Raw genomic sequence first — 18,257 nt, 5'->3', positions numbered from 1 at the left:
TGCTGGTGATATGAAAATTTTGGCAGTAGTATTTTTAGGCCTCGTGAGTCACCAACTGTCTGAAGAAAAATTACTGTACTGCCCTGTACTGCGCTGCAGTGTTTGTCCTCCAGTCAATGGACAAAGCTTAGGAAGAGAAGAATCGATTCTAAGAAGGTCTGTGCTGGAATGTCGCACTGTGAGAGGAACCTCTTCAGGTCACCTTCCCGGTTGTTTGGACTGGACTGGTCTTGCCACTGTTAAAGTTATACTACACTATTCAGGTAGTCTGTACCTTTACTCAATGAATACACTGAGACAGTTCTGCTGTTACGACTTTTATTTACTGCACATGAGGTTTGCATCTAGCTTAACAATGAAAGGTATAAACATCAAAACCATACTTCAGCTTACAGCATCAGGTCTGTAAGGACAGAAAAATCAAAGTCTCATACAAAAGAAAAAAGTCTCAATCTTTATAGTGTCTTTTCTGCCTGCATCAGCAGTTTAGAGAATTTGCCAGACTAAGTCTTTCCTTTCAAGCTGGTCTGCTAACAGTTTGTTTCCATATTTTAAACATTCTGTTCCTGAAGAATGACTCCTTTCGTCCTTGGCCTATCTTTGTGTATCATGTTGATGAGACACAGCTGCATACAAGAGTTCATCTTGACCTGCTTGTAGATAATAATTTTACAAAGCTGCATACTTTATAAGAGATAAAATATTTTACTTCTGATTCTTATTTGAAATGAATGCCAAGCTATATAGTTTTGCCAAGTTAGGTATCAGAGTTCTAGGTGAATGCAATCTACACACTGAAATGCAGAACATTTATTTCACAATTTCAGAAAAATCCACAGAAATCCATTTTAACCTGTTCTTTACTCTCACAAATAGCCCATTGTATAAGGCAGAGAACTCTTATTGTAATCCAGATAAACAAAACCTTAAGAAACACCTGAAATCTGGATTAATAGGAAAGTGATGATATTCATCTTTTAAATCTAAGGTACTGAAGAAGTCAAATGAGGAAGGTCACTGGGAGTTTTCCTTCTTTGGCACTAAAACATTCTTGAATAAAATCCTTTTTCTATCTTGGATGTAGGATATATTTCTAGTGCTCCATGAAGCAACATGTGCCATAGGACAGGAGGAAACAAAAAGGTCTGGTCTGGTAGATAAAGAGGAATGCCCTGGAAAGGAGGCATTTCTTCCCACTGCCATTTATATCCTTGATGGATCAGCAGAATCCAATTGTCTGAAGCAATCTATTGCCAAAGAGAGAAATGGAGTTCCAGAACTTTCCGGAAGGGATAAGGGATTTCCAGAGTGGAGAAGAGAGAAGTTATCATTCCACCTTATTTGACTGTCTTTTGTTATGGCGGAGGTGGGTTCTGCTTTCTTTTTGGAGTATCACAGCCTTGGCTTTTTAAATGTCTGCTTCTCATCATTCTGCTTAGACTGGTTTATTTTATTTTATTTTTTTGTGAAAGCTGAATGAGGGAGCAAAAACTCCTTGGAAAATGTTGAAAAGGAGGGATGAACAATTTAGAGATTCTATGAATCAGCTTACCACTCTCGTCATATTTTTGATAACCTCTGCAGCAGATGGTCCAAAAACTAAATCTCCATACAACAGAGAATTCAAAATCTCATTTTTTACATATTTTGGAAGGTTTTGAGAATGCAGCCAGACAAACCTCCTCAGCACAGTACCAGTGGCAACAGCCTTGGATGCAGAATCTACAGAGTCACAAACACACTTTAAATGAGTAGTAATGTGAGAAATGGAAGCAATCAAATATGAAAAGCAGATTTTTCCTCACACGAGGGAATCACAGATAAACAATTCCTCATAGTTTCACAATTAGTCAGAATAAACTTTAACATATGAGCCTGACAATTTAAAATTCTAAAAATCAAAGCTGCAGAAGCATACATTTTTCCTAAACATATCAATAGTCTTACCATCCATGTCTGAAGAAGAAAAATTAAAATTAATATGTGTTTTGTCAGCAGATGGATTAACTAAGACTACAGCTGCTGGGTCGGGTCTGCATTGAGTGTTTAAAACTTGAAAGAATGAAGAACTTTGTGCATTCTATCTGCTTTCTTAGGTGGTGCAGGTTGGCTGTCAGGGAAACCACAGACTGTAACAAACACATCCTCCACTGTTGACAGTACTTGGGGGTGGGAGAAGGTTCTGTAAATTCAAGTTGTACCAACTCATATGTTTTCTGAGGATCTGGGAAACCTTAGTGTTCTCCCACTAAAAACACTGGTTTGTCCTGGAAATAATACCAGAGAAAGTGAATCCCTAACACAGAGATATAGATATCATACTCTCCTCAAAATCTGAATCACAAACATGAGGAAAAAACATGTTATCTGTCCCTTCACATTTCCCTACAGATTCCGCATCTTGAAACTTTTCAAAAAAGAGGAATCAGTTTTTTTTCTTTTACCAGAAACTACCTTATAAGAAGGGTCAATAGCTTATATAGGACCATGAGCCAGTCCCAATAAAATAGTCCAGTCCATAGGAACTCCTACAGAAGAAGATGAATATTAAGTTTTCTGTTTCTTTATGACAGGAAAGTTAGACCAAACAGGTTTATTTATGACAGGAGCAGCTTCTGGCTAAGCAGGGGTACCTTCCCTCCCCATTCTCTCAAGACCAATAAGAATAATTGTCCCTTGCTCACTGAAGGGACCCTAGCAACTGCCAAGAACATGTATAACCCCTGGCCCATAGTGCCTGTATGGGAAATGCCAGGAGGATCTGGGGAAAAAGATGACTGGTCTGAAGAATCAACTCTGGATACAGTAGAATCACCCCCCTTTGGCTGAGGCAAATTGCTAGCCTGTTGTTGTGGTAAAGGCTGCTTAGTTAGCTTTTTCTTTTTGTGGCTGGGAGAAAGCCCAACCAAGGAACCAGTAGTTTGTTCCATGATCAAGCTAAAATAGTACTTATGTCCCAGGGGAAGCTAACCAGCATAATTCAGTAAAAATTGAAAGTAGCTAAATGTGACTTTTCCCCAGTAACAGCACAGTAAAAATCACTTTCCCTGCACCAAAATTAAAATGAAGGCAGTTTTTCCATAGAAAAAAAAGTTTTAAACACTTTAAAACAATGTTTAAACTGTTTTTAAAAGTAGAGATAAACATGAGACTCAATAAAAACATGTTTCTAGCTTAAAGGGGCTTTCCCAATCAGGAAAGTAAATTTAAGTAACAAAAAAGTACACATGGAAGTTTTTTTCCCAAAAGGAAACTTATTTTCCCAGCAATGGAACAGTGTTGGCCAACAGTAGGTCCTCAAAAGCCCAGACAGGAGCACTCTCTTTGGAGGCAAGTAGGCTCTGAAGGGCTTAGCACTGAAACCTGTCTTTTACAGAGCTCAGCTTGGGCAGTCTAATGGTTTGGGTGTGTGAAAGGTACCCTAGAGCTTTGAAAGTTGACTGTCTGTTATATTCTATGCAAGATATAACTCATATAACTTAGGCTACTGTAGCAGTGATCAATATCATCATCATCTTATTTCGGCTGTCCCCATTAGGGGTCGCCACAGTGGATCATCTGTTTCCATTTCTTCCTGTCTTCTGCATCTTGCTCTGTCACACCAACCACCAGCATGTCCTCTCTCACCACATCCATAAACCTTATCTTAGGCCTTCATCTTTTCCTGTTACCTGGTAGCTTCATCCTTAGCATCTTTTTCCCAATATACTCAGCATCCCTCCTCAGCACATGTCCAAACCAACGTAATCTTGCCTCTCTGGCTTTGTCTTCAAACCTTCCAACCTGGGCTGACCCTCTAATATACTTATTCCTAATCCTGTCCACCCTTGTCACACCCAGTGCAAATCTTAACATCTTTAACTCTGCCACGTCCAGCTCTGACTCCTGCCTTTTTCCCAATGCCACTGTCTCCAACCCATATAACATAGCTGGTCTCACTACCCTCTTGTAGACCTTCCCTTTCACTCTTACTGGTAGTCGTCTGTCACAAATCACTCCTGACACTCTTCTTCACCCACTCCATCCTGCCTGTACTCTCTTCTTCACCTCTCTTCCACACTCACTGTTACTCTGAACTATTGATCCCAAGTATTTAAACTCATCCACCTTTGCCACCTCTACTCCCTGCATCCTCACCATTCCTCTATCCTCCCTCTCATTCACACACATATATTCTGTCTTAGTCCTGCTGACCTTCATTCCTCTTCTCTCTAGAGCATAGCCACTAGGGATGCACAAGCCCAGTGCATTTTTTTGTGACGGTCCCAAGCCCGGATAAATGGGGAGGGTTGCGTCAGGAAGGGCGTGCGGCATAAAACTTGGCCAAATCATTCATGCGGACACCAGTAGCAGTGATCAATATAATGAACATTATTCTTTTAATTTTCAGCAATAACATGAGTAATACCATTCAGCATGAAGACTCATATTGACCATAAAACAGTTGATTAAACAGCAAAAGAAGACATTAGCAGGTAGTTTATCATGAGATACTGCCAATTGGATTGTCAACTGGAACTGTATGAAATCTAATGCAACGTTATGATAATAAAATAATTAATTCAAAATACTTTAAACATATAACACTAATATACTTAGCACTTTTTTTGTTGCATTTATGTATAGCTGCAGTATTAGTTAAAACTTACTAGATAACGAACATGCAGAAGGTAGAATTGATTGTACATCTATGAAATTTAAAAAGAAGAAATAACAGGTACTAGAACTGCCTAAGTCAAATTTTATGGAGTTTAATTTTTATGTCTTATTTTCTTAAAAAGAGAAATAGATTTCTACAGATCAACTGTTGGACTAACACAACTATTTACATGGTTCACTCGGGTCATCTTGCTTAAGAAAAACTTAAGAAAGCAATGTCACACCTATGACAGTTGAGAAGGAAGGTTGTTTAGTTGTAAGGCTTCCATACACTTTTCCCAATGATGTAGAAATTTCATATCCCGATGCTTCCTCTTGGACAGGTTAAACTACTGTATTATATGCCAGCATTCAGTGATCTGGGAAGGGGGAGGGTTACATCCTTTCTGGGATGAGTGACAGCCTTTTTAGTGACTAGAACCGGGATTTGTAAGTTTTGAGGTTCTTGTAACAGGCAGCAATCCTAAAACTGACATATCTCTTCTCTCCCTCTGAAGATGGGAAATATATCTTATCCACTCTGAACCAGAAAGCCTCCCAAAAGGGCTGCATCTTGTGACATTCCCATATTATGTGCAATCAGAATGCTTCTCCTGCTTCGTGGTGACATCTCTAGCATTGCGGGTGTAATATAAGACCCCATTTATGAGCTGGTCTGGGGTTATGAAAAGTTGGTGCAAGCAATTCCATGTAAATAGTTTCAACCTAGAGGATTGTGTAAGTGTCCGTGGGGCCTTGGAATCCTCCTAAGATTTTCATTGTCTATGGTTTAAAATCAATTTTCACAGTGGATTATTTTAAAGTATTCAAATGGATGATAAAAGTTTGCAAATAAAACTGAATATAAATCTGTAATGCCCATTGCCGTAATTTCAGCAACATCTCTTTGGACCAAAATCAGATTTAGGATAGGATAGTTCATCGTTTCCATTTTAGTGATGGACATTAGACTCTTGGCTAAGTACAGAGAGTAGCTGACTGTATAAAATGATCTGATAGTTTGGAAGAGTATTCAGTAACTAGGGCGGGGAACTGTTTTTGGTCTACTGATGAATAAAGTTGGAAGGCATAAAGAAAAGTTCTTTTTGAGGCCAGAGTGGTACTGGCAAAATGGAGAAAATATTTATTTACAAAGTGAGGCTGTGACTTGAAGGGAAAAGTGAGGGTACTAAAAGCTCTGTGTAAGACGTAACTTTTAACACGGTAGAAACTCCTTGATATATCATGTTCAGATATTATGAGGTGCCTATAAAGGGGTGCCTACCATGCATGTCTCATTGCCCCTCGATACTGCATATAGTAAAGAATACTGCATTTCATCTGGAATAGTGGATCTAAGAATGAGGGTAACGTTTAGAGTGGGAGAGATAGCATCTTGTGAGGATTACATCCATGGAAAAAGGAATCCTGGAGTGTACAGGACTATGAAATAACATAGTATACCAGCACACTGAGCTGTTAATAAGGTAGGAAGTCTAATCCTGCCCTGATCACATGAACTGTAATGAATAAATGAGGTACCTCTGGGTATACAAGGCAGCCAAAGAAATGTTAGTATGCGTATACCTCATTTCTTTAATGTTGCTGCTGAGATGTATATCGGAAGTCCTTGTAAAATATAGGAAAGTTTAGGATAAAGTATCATTTTTTTATTAATTGCAGTTTAATTTCCCAGGGGATGGATAACTCAGCCCATTCAATCAGATTTCTGTCTATTATTAATTTGTTATTTTGTTCATTTAACTCTGACATTGAGGTTATAATTATTTGGATATAATGTGGGTCTGTGCTGTATTAAGTACACATAAGATGGACTTTGTAGGAATACATATATAACCTGAGATGTGATGCCAGTCCATTAGTGTGAGCCAAATCAACAGGAGGGAATGGTGCATATCATTTAACAACACTAAAAGATCACCTGCAAACAGCGTGACCCCACTGCCTAATACAGATAAAGGGTCTTGCCTCTAGTATCTGAAATTGTTCTCTAAAGTGGATTGCTAAAGACTCTATTGCCAATGTAAAAAGGAGAGAAGAGGAGCTAATGGGCAGCCTTGTCTTACTCCCCTAGCTAGGTAAAAGGGTTGACTATACAAAGGCCTTCTTTAACTACTGCAGAACAGCCTCTATAGAGTTCTTGAATTAAGTTAACAAATGAAAGAGGGAAAACAACTGCTATCAGAATTTGATGTAAACAGTGCCAGCTAACTGAGTGAAAAGCTTTTTCAGCATCCACCAACAGTAGCCCCAAAGGGAAATTCTGGATCCTCCCTTCTGCCCACTGAGCACTCTCAATATATTTTGCCAGGAGGCTTGACCTGTCACTAAGCCAACTTGATCTAAATGGATTATTTGGAGAAGTAGAGAGACTGCTGTTATCGACCATGTACCTGTAAAAATCTTGCTGTCTATCTTCAAAGGAGAGATTTCCCTACAGTGTTATGATCTGTATGGGTCTTTTCCTGATTTCAGTATGGGAAATACCAGAGAATATTTCCACGATGGGGAGATTAGTGTCTCGACTGATGCTGAAACACAAGCTCCCTAAAGCATTTGCAGTGTTCATGGAAGCAAGGCTTTATAGACCTCTACTGGGAGGCCATCTGGACCCGGCACTTTATTTGTTTTTAAACATTTGATAGCCAGCAAAGTTTTTCATTTTCTCACTGGGCACCCAATGGAGTCTTGCTGTTCAGCTGTCAATTTAGAAAGAGAAAGACTAGGATTAAAATATCTTTGTTCCTTAGAAACCTCTCTAAAATATTTTGATAAAACTGTCTAAAAACTTCCAGTGTATAAGCTCAGGACATTCGTAAAATCTGGATTTGCAGTGTCTCAGAAGGGAGCAGGATTTGATCTCCAGGACACAATTTTGCTTTTTTGGGCTAACCTAGAAGAAACCTCAAGAGAGATCTCATAGTATTGTAATCTAAGATTGTCAACAGCTATTTCAGTTTTTCTGTAAAGGATTTCCAGCTTTATTTTTGAAATCTGGGCATGTGTCTTCTGTGGACTCTGTTTTCAATTAGTGGATGTTATTACCCTATATCTCACCTGTAGGGCATTAAGCTCACTATTCCACTGCTTCCAGAGACAATTCGCCCAGATCCTTAACTTGGCATGCAAAAAGCACTTACACATAGAATGAGTGGTTGGTATTCTTCACTGGCATGTGCCTAAATTAATTCCTGGGTGGCGTCAGACATCTGGGACAAAACATCTGGACATCTGGTTAAGTATGAGTGCAGCCTCCAGGTTTTAGGAAGTGAAGATTAATTTGGGGAAGTGAACCTGGATAGCACCATCGTCTGAGTATGGGCAGGGGGTTATCTCATATGTTGGAAGAAAGCTTAAAAGCTCTTCATCTATACAGATTCTATCAATACGGCTGGATGTTTAATATCTCAGAAACTGATATGTGACTTAAGGGTTCCTTGTGTGCATATAAAGTTCCATATCTATAATCAACATATCAGTTGTCCATGATCTTAAAACATTTGCTTGCGTGATATCTTAAGTACCTTCAATGCTAATGTTTGTAATTACAGCAATGTCTCTTTTGACCAAAATCAGATTTAGGATAGGAGAGTTAGCCGTATCCATTAAATGATTCATTTCCTGAAAGGAAGTTAAAATTCCCCATTAAAACTAGTTACCCTTTTATTTTATCTTGAATGTGTGATAGAATCTTGCATCTCTCAAGACTATGGAGGGGTGGAGATATATATTAACTAAGGTTAAGTCTTTGCCCTTCACCCACACAATGATACCCAACCCTTCTCTGGGCAGAGAGAATGTTTTTAAAACCTGAAATAGAGCCTGTTCTCAGTAATAATGCAACCCCTTTACATTTAGCAACCAGGTGTGAGTATGAAATTAGCAAATCATAACCCCAGCCTTGCAACGTTTTTATGCTCTTGGAGTGACAAATAGGTTTGTTGTAGTTCTAAAAGCTTTGAAGTTTGCAGCCTAAGCCATGCGAACAGCCTAAAATGTTTGACAGGAGAGTTAATTCCATTTATGTTAATGCCTAAGATCTACATTTGGTGTTTGAACACCAACCTCTAGATGTACAGGCTCCCCTATCCTTATAAGGAATACTCATTTTCGCTGACCAGCTCTTGGTATGAACAAAGTGAAAAACTGTGACCCCTGGTGAACTATTTGTTTAAAGTAAAGAAAAGTTAATAAAAATATATTATTTACCAAAAACAAATAAATAAAAAACACATCTAACCAACATCTAGCCTGAACTGGAAAAACACTTTTCATTCTATACAATGAAACAGAATGACCTCCTAGGTCATGGGGAAGCTAATTACCTCCTAGCTCCCCTCCATTGCAACCTAGTGCTAGAGATCAGCTACTAAGAAACAGTGCTAGAGCAAACTAGAGCGCACTACCCCAGAGTCAAAGTCATTATCAGACACAATTTTCGCACGCACCCTTTCCACAAACGTATTTCAATACTGAGGGACTTTCCACTGTTAGTGTCTTTATCCTTGTCTGAGAAAGGTAGGCAAGAATAAGGAAAACCGCTCTGCAGTGGACAATTAATGGTATAACAAATCTGGTAGTATATACACTCCAACCCCATTCAAATACTCTCCGTGTTTAAGTCCAAAGCTTTATCCTGCTGCATCATTCTGTTAGGGCTTGAGGAGAATGGTGTTTTGTCTATTGCTAAGCAGGTCTGCTTGGTGACTGTACTTGGCCAATCCATGTTCTGAGGAAAAATTTTGGATGCATTATCAGTGAGATGTTTCACTGTCTTGTCCAGATGCTGACAGATGAGTGAGTTGTCTGGGAAGTTCACGTCCAGATGAGCTGGCTATAGAAGAGATATTTTTCATCCTTTCCCTTTTAAGGCTTTGATGAGAGGGAGCCACTAGCAACTTTTATGTAGTACCTGTTGGTAGGATTGTGTGGTTTGAAATGTCTGATACTTCCCTTTTAATTTCCTGGACCTGTGACTGCAAATTGCTTTGGAAAGATTCCATAGAGGGAGCTATTTTTTTCCATAGATAGTACTAAACTCGGCAGAGCTGTTGAGGATGACAGCTCATTGTCAGTAGAGGGTTGCGGAGCACATTCATCTCATGGTTGACTCATATTTAAATCCAGCTAGTCCTCCATGTTTAGTATAGGAGGCTCAGCATGCGGGGTCTGAAAGAATTTTTCCAAGTTGACTTTCACTGGTGGCTTCTGGGGCAGCATGTAGTCCTAAATATGAAAGATAACAAGAGTTCAAGGTAATGTATCGCTTTTTCTGTGTGTCTAAAATGCCAGCAGTGCCATTTATTTAACACTGGACTTCAGAGCCAGTGCCTGCAACTGTCACATTTGGTAATGCAGGAACAGGCCACAGAGGCCATGCTTTGACCCCTGGTCCATGGTGGTATATCAAGGATGAACACCAGAGGGACAATGAGGAAAAGATGAGCGGTGCTTGAAACAATTGATGGCCACAACAGAGTCACCCATTAGCAGCTGTGGCAAGGATGAAGCTGGATTAAAGACCTACCAGGCAACATTTTTCTTCCTGTGGCTCAGAGAAGGATCAGTAGCCTTAATACGACCTCGATCCATGTTCTGGCCACAAAAGGAGTCTCACAGGTGGAAAACAGAGCTAAGAAGAGTTGTTGATACCTTCAGACTAAAAATGTAGTTAATGTGATAAATGGTTTAGTGGCAAACACCAAATACACTTGCCCTAACCCATCAGAGCAAGGTAATGGATAGGTGTTCAGTTTTCCTCACAAAAATGACTAAAAATAACCAGAAAGTTAGGGAATCCCCAAAGGGAGTCAGGACTGTCTTACATCCAAGAATATTATTTGATAAGCTGTCAGCATAACTGAGAAGGGTCGGTCACAATTTCTGACAGAAAAGGTAAACGTTTTGTGGAAAATAAACAAAGACCACCCTGGCAAATAAAGTATAAGCCCCAAAGATAAAAAAAAAAACATCTGAAGTAAAATATTGTTACTTTTACAAGAAAAATACAATTTTACACAGGAATTCCCTCAGAGAAATCCAGCAATAAAAGCTAAGCTCTGAAGTAAATTATCTTGTAACAAGCCATCAGATGGACAGAAATGACCTAAAATAAATTATTCAAAAGAACAATACACTGTTCTACTGAACTAATTGTGTGGAATGTAATTCCCAACAGGGAACATATCTGTCTAGCTTAGATAGGCCATCAATCTATCAAATTCTACAGAGGAGCATACTCTTCAGCAGTTAAAAAGTTTTGAAGTTTTACCACCCAAATCTCTGATTTTACTCTATATCCCTCATGCATACTAGTGGCTAGGACACTGGGAAGGAAACTTAAAGCTTTGGAAGCTAACCAAGTGGTCCATTCCTTGACAAGATGTCCAATATTGCTTAAGGCTATTGCAGTATGATCTAATGATGAACATCACCATTGCTCAGTCCAAATGTTTATTTAACATTTGTTTACCAGGAAAGTCCAACTTGGAATGAAGCCAATTTTCTGCGGAGGCCCAGGGAGAAATACTTCAGATGCATGTCTTTGAAACAAGGGAGGAAACCAGAGCACTCAGAGGAAACCCACATGAATGCAGGGAGGACATGCAGACTCCACATAGTAGGCACTCCAGTTGAGCATCAAACTAGAGAATCTCTTGTTGTGAGGTGACAACACTACCACTGCACTACTGCGTCTTCCAAACTAAAGCAAAATGGCTTCCATTAAGTAAAAAATACACAGTCCTCCTTCCTTGTCTGATCCACAGACGTTTATATCAAGATACCTTCATTTTCTTTTCCAGGAAAGTTTCTCAAACAACTGCATCCTACAACCTTAGCATTCTTAGATCACAATGCTTCCCCTATCTCCTATCATTTCTTTGACTTATCTCCACTACACTACCACAGCTCTTTGGTAATGACATGCCAAATATGGCAATTACTTCACATAGACCAAAAAGACATCACCTCATCACCTTCTTCACCTAGGTCTAAAATGTTTCTAAGCCCAAGAGCTGCCTGTAAGCCTTTTACTCCACAAGGCATTACTTACCTGCAAACTTTGTTACTCACCCATCACTTACCTTCTTGAACATATTGCATAACTTCTCAGGCATTAATATTAGAAATGTCTCCTATTTCTCAAATCTCCCAATCCTGCTCCCTCCTTCACCCCTTCAGGCCATCCTTTTTACCTTCCTACACCTACCTACCTACCTATACTCTATCTACTTCCTTTCTCTAACTAGCCTTCACTTCCCTCTTTACTATCCCATCGTTATGTTACACCTTTATTAACTCTGTACATGAAACCGTTTGCATCTTGATGTTAATTACTTGTTTGCTGTTCAATACTAACCCCCTTATTCTTTGTGATGCCTTCATGTATGTTATTATGATGATTTTCTTTCTATATACTATATTTTCTACTTGTCATTTCTACTGCATAAACTACTGTTTATGTTGTTATTTTATATTCTGCTTTCTCAGGATGAGCCTGAAAACAGTCCATATGGATCAGTGCTTTGCCCTGGTTAACAAATACTAAATAAATAAAAGTAAAAAAAAATAAAAAAAATGATTTCTGTAGCACTTAAGGGGTAGGACACACTACTTTAGAGAAACTATACCACATCTACAATAAAACCAATTTGGGAAAAAATAGAGGCTTCTGGAAGGGTTTGTGAATTAGGGAAGGGAAACTACAGAACAGCTGTGCAGAGCATGTTTAAATGATGTTGTAGGCAGTGTCTGGAGAAGGTGGTCAGATATTTTGGGTATGTGAGCAGGTACACTTGGCATCTTTAACAAGAGATTTTTAAAATGTTGACCCATGTTCAGTGCATAACTGAATTATTTTCAGGGTAGAGGAAGTGGTTTCCAAAGTTGTGGGTCAATGAAAGAGAAGTTGTGTTCTGTGTTATGTAGCTTTCACCATAGTTGCTGGAGTGAGGGTCCTGAGGAACAAACTGATCTAAGCTGATAGCTAGATGATACAGGTTTTAGGCAGCCAGCTAGAAAGAGTTAGCACAAAGTTTTGACAGTTTGAAAACAAGGAAGCCTAGTGGTAAATTTGAGGTCTGATTTAGAGATAGCCATTCTGCTTTATCTAGAGTAAGGCAGTGATAAGAGGACATGTTCTATTGCTGAATATCTTTAACAATTTCACATCTGCTTTCCTGTGACTGAAAGTAAGAGAGTCAACAGTAGTTTATTAATTTTGACCCTTGTTGCATTCCTTCTTCAACCAGGATGCTCTGTTACTACTGATGCTTTTACTTAGGCTGTGACAATATATTAAAACTTCTACAACTCTACATACCAATCACGTTTTCCTCTCTCTCACCACATCAGCTTCCTTCTCTCACTACTTATTGACTATGTTAAGCATGTTAGTCTTCAACCTATACTGTCTACAACACCTGTGTAGTTCACCCACATCTATTTTGCCACCACATAACAGATGTTGAGACTATACTCTGACTTTGTTATAATGTAAATTTATGGTATTTTACCTTGTCTGCTACTTTTTGATTCTTTGCTATTTTTACAATTTTTGTATGTTTGCTATTTTTAGAAACTTATCTTCTATGTTAGCTGGTAATGCAAAAAATATTTGTAATATGAGTATTATCAGATCATGTCTGTTCTGGGTTCCACTTTAGAACATCGATTTACCATAATGTTGTCTTGCTTAACAGCAAGACAACAACATCTAAACTTCAAAAAAGTGATCTCCCAGAATGGCAAATTTCACCTCCGGGAAGCTAATCACTTGGCCACCACTGACAAAAAAAAAACTAAACAAGTTAAACCGATCAAAGTGGGGGGCTTCACCCCCCCCCACACACACACACACTACTTAAATATTCCAACTCTGAGATAACACTACAGTGGAGAAAAGGGCAAAGGTCGGCAGTGGTGACCAAGTGGTTAGTTTTCCAGAGAAATTTCCTGTTCTGGGAGTTCACTCTTTTGAGGTTTAGATGTTGTCTTCTGGCAAATTATGTGAAACTGAAACTCTGTATGACGGTCAGGCCATGCACACATGGATACTGGAAGTGGCTCGGTATTCTCTAGTTTGTCATGGTTATTATGTACAATATGACAGCAGTCAGTAAGTACCAACAGGAGTATTTTTGTGTGTTCTGAAAATTATATTTTTTAAAGTGTGTGTGTGTGTGTGTGTGTGTGTGTGTGTGTGTGTGTGTGTGTGTGTGTGTGTGTGTGTGTGTGTACATTTTTGCTTAATACAGTAAAGGTGGAGTCCATCTGAGCCAGATGGAGAGTCATCAGATATTTGTTCTAAGAGTTTTCTAATTTATTTACTTTTTAAAGCGGAAAAGTAAAACAGGCAATCAATAGAGGTGGTTCTACAGGAGGGAAAGTTTTTATACTTTTGCAAGCAGCTGTTTGAATTGCCAAGACTTGCAATTCTCAGTCATGGAATATAGAGTCTGAATGACTGAAAATCTGGACGTGCATATATTAAGTCTAAGATTATCAATTCTGAGAATATCCCATTTTCTCTGAGATATGGTGATCTCAGAGTTGGTATATGTAAGTCTGGGGGTGCAGAGGGGCTTTCCCCCCTGCAAAGGAGAAAAGCAGTGTTTGATATTTGCTCTTCTTCTTTATTTTCGGTCTTTTTGTCTGGCATTTTGGAACTCATTATTTTAAGTCCCAACATTTCAGTAGGGAGCCAGGTTACAGTCCTGTCAGCCAGCATGCTTTGATTCTGGGGAATTGGAAACAACAGAAACAATTCCCAGCACCGTGCAGAGATAATAAGAAATAATAAACCATACTCGGACCCAAAGAACATTGTGAGAAATTTATCTCAAACTTCATGCCCCCCCCCCAGATCACATAGCCACATCTATACCCATCAAACCTCCCAAGAATAAGTCCTGAGTGTGCTATCTAAGTCCAAAATCACTACCTCTGTAGGTCAGGACAACATACCAGGCTGCCTACTGGCTTGTGGTTGACCAAGTTTGCAGATGACTGCAAATTTGCAGCCATCATAAACGCCCAGAGGACACCATGAACCTCCAAGAGGGCCTGTCCCAAACAAATAGCTTGTGTCAAAACCATGGACTAAAACTAAATGCCAAGAAATGCATAATCATCTCCTTTGGTAATCATGATTTCCCTTGTAATAATCACATTGACAAAACATCCCAGAAAATTGATCCAGTAGTCAAGGATCTGGGATCCTATGTCAACAACAAACTGCCCTTTGATCACCACATATCTACTGTTGCAAGACAGTCCTTTTTCATTGCACAACTTATGTCTAAAAGTATGAGGCCAAGTGCAAGGATGTAATCATGCTATTGCACTCATAACTCACAAGGCCAGTCATGGAGTATAATGCCCCCTTTGTGTAATCATGCCATTGCACTCATAACTCACAAGGCCAGTCATGGAGTATAATGCCCCCTTTGTGTAATCATGCCATTGCACTCATAACTCACAAGGCCAGTCATGGAGTATAATGCCCCCTTTGTGTAATCATGCCATTGCACTCATAACTCACAAGGCCAGTCATGGAGTATAATGCCCCCTTTGGTATGTACTTGTCCAAACATTTGTCACAACTGGAACAGCCACAACATTCCCTCAATAAGAAAATCAGGGGCTTAAATCATAGAAAACTATGCGGACCACCTCATAGCTTTGTCTGTCTTCTCAGTATCAAACAAGCCACTGAGAAGCAAACTCTGCCTCACATATTAAGCCTCAGCAAACCATACCCTGTCAGACCTCTTATAAATTCACCTGTCCAATGGTGGCATAAACACTAATTCAAGGGATTGCAATCTATTCTGTCACATAAATAGAACATGCTGGAAGGAGAGGTATGTATCACAGCGAATTTCTTCTGTGAAACACACTTCTGCTCCACATAAAACAAAAGTACTTTGGACAAATGGATGGATAACTGTAAATTCACACTGGTTTGGTACCATTGCATACATCTCAACTCTACAAATTTTTACAGAATGTCCAGATTTTTCCCTCATATTTTTGGTCCATTTTCCATAAAATTGTGTTTTTCTGGCTAATTAGTGGCAAATCATTAAAGATTGAAGTTATAAAATAATGATAGACAATTGAGTTTCAGACTTCATACCCTTCAGAAATCTCATGCTAATGTAGAACCTGTTATTCTATCAACTGTCTATGTTTGTAAGAGCAATATTTAAATACTGTCCCTATTTTTGGGCCTTTGTCCCACTTTTATTTATGGTTTTGTCCAGATTTCTTGCTCTAAGATGTTGAAAGGTATGTGCCATTGCCCTTCATGGACAGGAGCAAAATGTAAATTTCCCAACGTATCCTTTTTCTGCCCATGTCTGGGTTATTTGAATACAAATGTGAGGGCAACACCTACCATGGGAATGAAAGAGTAGACATTTTAAGATCCATACAGTTCAATAGGCTGGAAAGTACCAATGAACCTATGAAACTGGCATACTTATATCTAACTTATGCAATCTCCACATACAACTAAAAACCAGAGGCAGGACAGGATTCTAAATGTTAGTTCTTGTAGCATCCATGCTGCTTAAATTATTTTTACAGAATTTCTGAAGTATTTTTTCTTGGATGTTGTGATGGTTATTATAGCAATTACTGAAGGAGCAGCTGAATTGCTGAATTCTGTGAATATGTTTTAATGCATTCTGATTACTGAAGTCATAATAAGTCAACTATCCAGCAATATAAAAGCTATCTAGTAGACTGGTATTTAAACAAACTTTCCCTCTGCTTAGCTTTGCACTTCCTAGGTAGTATCAAGAAAGCTGGAGAAAAACATTTTTTCACTGAAGATAAAACACTGAGCTTTGAGGATGCCAAGAAAGAATGTGCAGATGCTGGCTTGGAACTTGCTTCTCCAAAGACAGAAGTTGAAAACAACGCTATAAAAGAAATTGTGAAAAAGTATGGAAAGAGTGCTTGGCTTTCAATTTCAGACAAAATAACTGAAGGTACATTTGTGCATCCAGATGGGCAAGTAATACAATATTCAGACTGGAATCGAAACGAGCCAAACAATAGCGGAGGTAATGAACACTGTGTGGAGATAAACACAAGTAATATGAACTGGAATGACGTAACATGTGCAGGGCAGCGGCTTGTTATCTGTCAGTTTTAAAGCAGTATTTCACACTGGCATCATTGCAGGTTTATGGACATTGTTTATCTGCAAATTAAAAAAATATTGCACTACCATTAGTATAGTTTTATAAGCCATGTCCAAGACATAAAAGCAGAACTCAATTCGTTAGTTGAAATGTATCGCTGGTTTAACTCATGTGCCACAGCTTACTTCACTTTTATTTTGCTTTATGACAAACTATCAACAATATGACACATCTCAACATGTCATTAAAGGACTGTAGTGTATATTGTTTTCTAACTTAAGAACACCACATTGGTTTGCATTCTTCATTCATTAGGCATCATTTTTCGCTGTATTTGCAGTTAATTTGCAGCTTTGCATTTTGCATCAACTCTAGAGCTGTGTCTGAATGTACTTTAAAAATCACAAAATGTTGATCATGATAGTTTAAGACTGAGATATTAGTATAAGACAGAGAGAAAGTGAGATTAACCAAGAAGGAAATTAAAAAAAACTGTTAACGACCTTGCTTTCAAGTTCATCCTTTGATACCATAATGTTTGCTAGTATTTGACTGTTAGTGGAGCATATTAACAAAAGTACTATATCATTCCTTTCTATAGAAATCTGAGAAATGAATCTGATCATATTTGCTTTTACAAGCACATGATTATCTGAATATAATTCAGTGTGAGCAGGTGAAATGTTAATCCCAAACTAACTTGTACTACTATACCTCAGTCCCATCCTTACCTGGTCTGGTAGGTTCATAGGTAAATATTAGGCTAATGACTACCAGGGCCTTTATAAGCCTTGCTATGCACCCCATCCTAACTGTGTCCCTATTATATGTCACTATACTAATAGCTAAACATGGTACGGCAGTCATACTGTATATAAATCATTTGCATTATAATGTATAAGCTGTGAAGAATAACTGACATCTGTTTATTTGATTCAATCAAAATTCATTCATTCATTTGAATTCCAACCTACCAAACCAACATTACCAATTATTATAGATGGCAAAGATTGCCATATTCATGATGAACATCATGATAACAAATCAAAAAGTAACACGCCCTCCAAAAATAAACAGAAAGTCATGCTTTTGATAAGCCATCTTTGATGTGGCCTGTATGATTTACCTCTGTACTCTCCTGACACACATATAACTCTCACGTGTACATATTCAAAGAAAAGGAAATATCTGTAGCCTCTTCTCAGGGGTTGTGCGGTCTTGGAGTTGTTACATATAACTAAGGAGGTTGTAGGGGCAAAGCAGGGAGGCAAAAATTTAAAGTCTGCTGTTTGCTGGATTTATACAGTTCTAATACTGTCCTTTGTTTTGCATGAGTTCTGTAGTTCATCTACTCTGACATGCCATGTAGTGATGTTGGTGATTATGTAGAACACCACACCTTGTATAACATGAGATCTAGTTTTCACCATAATATGTACTGCA

General features: G+C 38.6%; 1 protein-coding gene across 3 annotated transcripts in view; it reads left to right on the top strand.

Moving 5' to 3' along the window:
• LOC122789074 (pulmonary surfactant-associated protein D-like) overlaps nucleotides 1–17,316 on the top strand; it is a 360,624-nt gene extending 343,308 nt beyond the window's left edge. For all 3 annotated transcript variants that reach the window (XM_044056270.1, XM_044056267.1, XM_044056268.1), the window contains one exon: nucleotides 16,443–17,316. In XM_044056270.1, the coding sequence (XP_043912205.1) occupies nucleotides 16,443–16,825 (383 nt within the window). In that variant the 3' untranslated portion in view covers nucleotides 16,826–17,316. The remainder of the gene's footprint in view (nucleotides 1–16,442) is intronic.
• The last annotated feature ends 941 nt before the right edge of the window (nucleotides 17,317–18,257 follow it).

Source organism: Protopterus annectens, chromosome 14.part0 (genome assembly GCF_019279795.1).
Source record: "Protopterus annectens isolate FY-2018-M chromosome 14.part0, PAN1.0, whole genome shotgun sequence".
In the NCBI taxonomy this organism is placed as follows: domain Eukaryota; kingdom Metazoa; phylum Chordata; order Ceratodontiformes; family Protopteridae; genus Protopterus; species Protopterus annectens.
This window is presented reverse-complemented; position numbering and strand designations above follow the sequence as displayed.